At 35.7% G+C, this 4,943-nt stretch overlaps 1 protein-coding gene across 1 annotated transcript in view; it reads right to left on the bottom strand.

Annotated features, from left to right (window-relative positions):
• Positions 1 to 140: 140 nt before the first annotated feature.
• Positions 141 to 4,943, bottom strand: part of OLFML1 (olfactomedin like 1) — a 6,452-nt gene continuing 1,649 nt past the window's right edge. Inside the window, exons 2-3 of the mRNA XM_015824129.1 lie at positions 4,550 to 4,841; positions 141 to 919 (exon numbers count right to left, since the gene is read on the bottom strand). Coding sequence (XP_015679615.1) covers positions 141 to 919; positions 4,550 to 4,841 — 1,071 coding nt within the window. The remainder of the gene's footprint in view (positions 920 to 4,549; positions 4,842 to 4,943) is intronic.

The following is a 4,943-nucleotide window of genomic DNA, read 5'->3' as shown; positions in this document are numbered from 1 at the left end:
GAAGAAGAAGAAGAAGAAGAAGAAGAAGAAGAAGAAGAAGAAGAAGAAGAAGAAGAAGAAGAAGAAGAAGAAGAAGAAGAAGAAGAAGAAGAAAGAAGAAGTTGTTTTTAGGTTGGCATAGGGGACATTCTGTTTTTTTCCTAACTTTTTGGATTTGTCATGAGCTTGTAAATGACCTGGGAGCCATCATCCCAGGCAAAAAGCTGTTTGTCTCTGTGATTATAATGAACCATAGCATGATTTGACTGACGTTTGGGAAAACGAAGTACTATGTTTTCATATGGACTGATGACATCTAAGGTGTCATAAATACATTCTATTTGAGAGACACCACGCCCTGGTGAGTTGTATACAACATAGAGGGCACCACACATCATGAAAGCAGCTTCTGCATTCTGGCTTCTGCAGGATGTATCCCATGTATATTCCACAGTCATGGTTGCATGGTTGATTTTAGTAATCACAAGCTTTCCAGCTGTATCTGGTTCTGCATGGATTGCCCATAATCCTAGTTCATCCACAGCTAAGTCTATTTTAGTAGAAGGATGAAGTTCGTAGGCAGGTATCTCTCCAGCACCCGATAAGAGCATCTGATCAGTTGCGTTTCTGTTCTGAATATCAAACTTAATTATCTCATTTAAGGAGCCATATCTATGATAAAAAAGAAATCCATTATATATAGCATGACCTGTTCCTTGCCAGGGAAATGGTAGTGCAATCCTGTGAGCCAGCTGTTTCGCACCACTTTCAGCAAAAGATCGAATATTTGCAAATTCCATAACAATTTTATTCTTTGTTCCAGTGAAGAAGTAAATCTTTTGGTAATTCTTGCCAGGGTCTTTCATCCACGAACCCATTGCGCCTCCAGACTTTTTGACTATCTTTAGAGATTTGAAGCCTGTGATCATGTAGTTGCAGCCTTTAAAAAAGATAAACAATAGTCCGTCAACAAATTTTTTTAAAAAATAAAAATTTTAATTGCTTTTCTATTTATCTTTTTATCTTCTGTAAGCTGCCCAGAGTCTACCTATCTGGAGATGGTCAGCCTATAAATTTAACAAACAAACAAACAAACAAACAGTACTCTGATGTAATATCTCAATATCTTACTTGAACAAACATAAATGAAGGGAGCATACATTGGTCACCAACTTTGGCTGTTTAGTTGTCATCATTCACCATCCTTTTTTCACATTTGCCCATTAAAATAGCTAACATGTTATTTTACAGCAGGGGTCTTCAAACTCGTCCCTTTTATGACTCATGGACTTCAACTCCCAGAATTTCTCAGCCAGCATGCCTGGCTGAGGAATTCTGGGAGTTGAAGTCCATGAGTCATAAAAGGGACGAATTTGAAGACCCCTGTTTTACAGGGTCTCTCTTCTATTGCTGTTCCTAGTTGGGCTACAATCCCTTCTCTCAGAGGCCACTGGGACTAAATAACATGTACTGTAGGAAGAGTAGCTCTTGAGGTTGCAAAGTTGTATGCTACCCTTATAAAATTTACATATTTCACAAGAATCCATCAAATATTCACATCTGGGGAGCCTGAATGTCCTTGTTTTTCCACTCTGTCTTTATTTTACTTTCCTTTTGAACTGAGTCTTTTTAAGATAGCCTAAGAATAGAAACTTTTTCCCATTTACTTATTTAGTAAGTTACTCAGGGAGCCATTTAGGGCTGAAAGTATGGTATAAGTGCTTGAAACACCATTTCATTAGATAAATATATTTAGTCTCTGTTCCTCCACAGCATGGCTCATTTAATACAGTAATTCTGCTATCTTATTTTTGTTGAAAATTCAAGAGTCAGAAAATTCTTCATGTTATGTTGGCATTTGTATTGTTAAAAAAAGACGCATAAGCAATAATATATTCAGACTATGGAGCCTATCTTAATATAACACACACACACACACACACACACACACACAGGTTATATAGGTTATATAGGTACTTTTAAAATGGATTTTTTTTCTGATTTTTTTTTAAAAAATTAAGGTATCAGAAGCTGAATTTGAAACCTAATGCACTCAAATTTATATACTTGTATACAGTTAGTTACAAATTCAGCTATATATACTGTGTATGAGAGCATATCATACACAGTAAGCAAATAAACACACACAGACAACTGTTTGAGGGAAATAATAGCTATCTGAGTTCAGGCATTGTTCTGAATGCAAGAAAGAACAGAATGAAGAAAAGTCCATGTAATTAATCCTCAACTCTGGCTTGACATTAGAGTATCTCTAAAAAAAAATAATAATCCTCTTTTCCTATTAAGAAAACAATGCATAGAATTTGATATAGACAGAAGATTTGTTAAAGTCTTGCTGGATTCCAGAACGCAGACATTTTTGTTAGAGCCATATTTTGTTCTGTTGATTACAATATACTTATACAATGGTTTACTCATACAGATAACTAGCCTGCCAAAGGATAGAGAACAGGATAGATAGAGAACAGGCTGTTTAAATACATACATACATACATACATACATACATAAATACAGCACTCAAAGTAAACAAGCTCTTCAAGAAGGATACTGTAGTACAGAGGCCCTCAACCTTTTGGGACTGGTTCTGTGGAGAAAGATTTTTCCACCGACCAAAGGGATGGTGGTTTCGTGTGCTACATGCATCCCACAGATGGGGCTTTGCTTGTTTGCACAGCCCAGTTACAAACCCTGCTGTAGTAGAAAACATAAAACAGCCTCTGTCATATTGGCTAGAAGAGTGATCCAAATTAATTAAAAGGAATGGAAATGTTTCCATTCCGTATAAGGAGTGTTATGTTGTTGGATCCCAATGGCTGGTGCTTAGGCTTATGTTTGAGATGTGACTAAGGGTCATAAAACCAAATGGAGGTTTTCTGCTTAATTTCAAAACAGGACAAATGATGCTTGTACTCCATTACAGCAACATTTAAAATAAAGCATCCTTGATCGAAAATGGTGGTTCAAGACATTTTTTTTGCGCAGTTCTTCAATCTGTCAGTCTTAGGCTTGGAAATCTTCACAACACAGGAGTGTTCTGATCAGTCTGCAAGATAAATTTTGTGCCTGCAAAGTAACTCTCATCAGAAGGAATTGGATTAACAGATGGTANAAAATGAACTTTCTATATTGGCACCCCTGAAAACATATTTACTTACATAGCAAAATTTTCTTAGCTGATCTAGACAAATGTCTAATTTAGTCAACATTTGGTTTAGAGAAAGTAGAGAAATTTGTCTATGCCTCAAAAAAAGTTCTAATCTAAAAAGTCTTGTCAAAATAATAGTATAGCAATTTTAAGTTCAATAGGTTAAGCTGCAGTCTTAGTTCAAATCAGAAAATAAATTCATTCAAATCTGTAGGGCTTAAATCTGAGCCAGAAGAATTACATTGCTAGTCATGAATGGACAGAGTTTCAGTTTTAGGTTGCATCAATGTTTAGAGAAGGATGGGGATTCAGTATTGTATTATTTCAAAAATGAAATTAGAGCTTCTTTTCAGAAAGAAACTCTGCATACTGTAATTTTTATTAGATTATTGGGAGCATCAAGGTGTACTTAATTTAGTATAAATATTACTATTGGCCAGATAATTTAGTATAGACATCTCTTGTCAGATGACATTACTTGTTAGGCTCTATCAGATGTTTGTTAATTAGGCTTAAAGTACTTAAGATATTTTCAGGAAGGAAAATTTCCTTATATAAACATTTTTATTGTTTCCATTACATTTTCCCGTTTATTGTTGCCAAGTGTTTGGCAATAGTTTTTTTTCCCCCTTGTTTATGACCTATTTTCTTTGTTTTAGTTTTCTAAATTTAACTTAGCCATCAAGGAATGTTAAAATGAATATAATAGCAAATTCAAACTTGAACATTCAGCAGTGGAGGCATACAATAATGCATTAAAATAATTTTCATATCTTCAGGTAATTTTATGTGCCAGTTTATGGACGGTACAGTATCATATTATTGTAAGAACAGCAAGAGTTTTTAAAACGCTGACTGAGACTGTTGCCATCATCTTTTATGAAATTGATTTTAGGCATGTACTAAGTATCATTCTTGCAAAGCAGGAAGTCCTCAGCTTACAACCCTTCATTTAGTGGTATCTGAAGTTACAACAGCACTGAAAAAAATGACTTACAACCAGTCCTTGCACTTATGACCATTGTAACATCCCTATGATCACTTGATCAAAATTCAGACACTTGGCAACTGGCTTGTATTTACAATGGTTGCAGCATCCTGGGATCATGTGATCATCATCATCTGCAACCTTCCCAATTGGCTTCCAACAAGCAGTCAATGGCAGAGGCTCAATTCACTTAACAACTGCATGATTTACTTAATGATTGTTTTGATTCACTTAAAACAACTGTGCAAAAAGTTGTGAAGCTGGGCACAACTCACTGCACAATGGTCTTGCTTAGTAATGGACATTCTGGTCCAACTATAGTTATAAGTTAAGGAGTATGTGTACATTGCATGCACGAGTCCAACTACGAAACCATAAGTATACATTTTGAATATTATGAGTAGACTGCTCTTACTTGCATTCAGCATGAGCTTGACCTTCTTTTTGGACTCTTGTTCTTCTGTTAGCTGCTGTTCCAAAAGCTCTTCATCAATGTCCACACATGGGGTGGGGGATTCCTTTGCAGATTCAAAGTAGTCAATTTCCCGTTGAGCTCTTTCCACTCTGGTTAGCAAATGGTCTATATCATTCTTCAGCACAGTCTTTAAAATGTTACAGCCTTCTAGATGTGACATCAGCTTCGTTGAAAACTGCCGGAATTCTTCTACATAATCAGTTATATCTTGATTGCATTTGTTCAGTCGGTTCTTTAGTTAGAACACAGAAATAGACAGTTTAAGAGTTGGCTCCAAACTCAGTGTTTACTAGAACTCTGGGTGGTTCAAACAATATTGCTTAATACTTGCATG

The sequence above is a fragment of the Protobothrops mucrosquamatus genome, unplaced genomic scaffold, assembly GCF_001527695.2.
Source record: "Protobothrops mucrosquamatus isolate PMUCROS unplaced genomic scaffold, P.Mucros_1.0 scaffold2134, whole genome shotgun sequence".
NCBI classification, from domain to species: domain Eukaryota; kingdom Metazoa; phylum Chordata; class Lepidosauria; order Squamata; family Viperidae; genus Protobothrops; species Protobothrops mucrosquamatus.
Note: the sequence above shows the minus strand (reverse complement) of the source record. Positions and strands in the feature narration are given on the sequence as shown.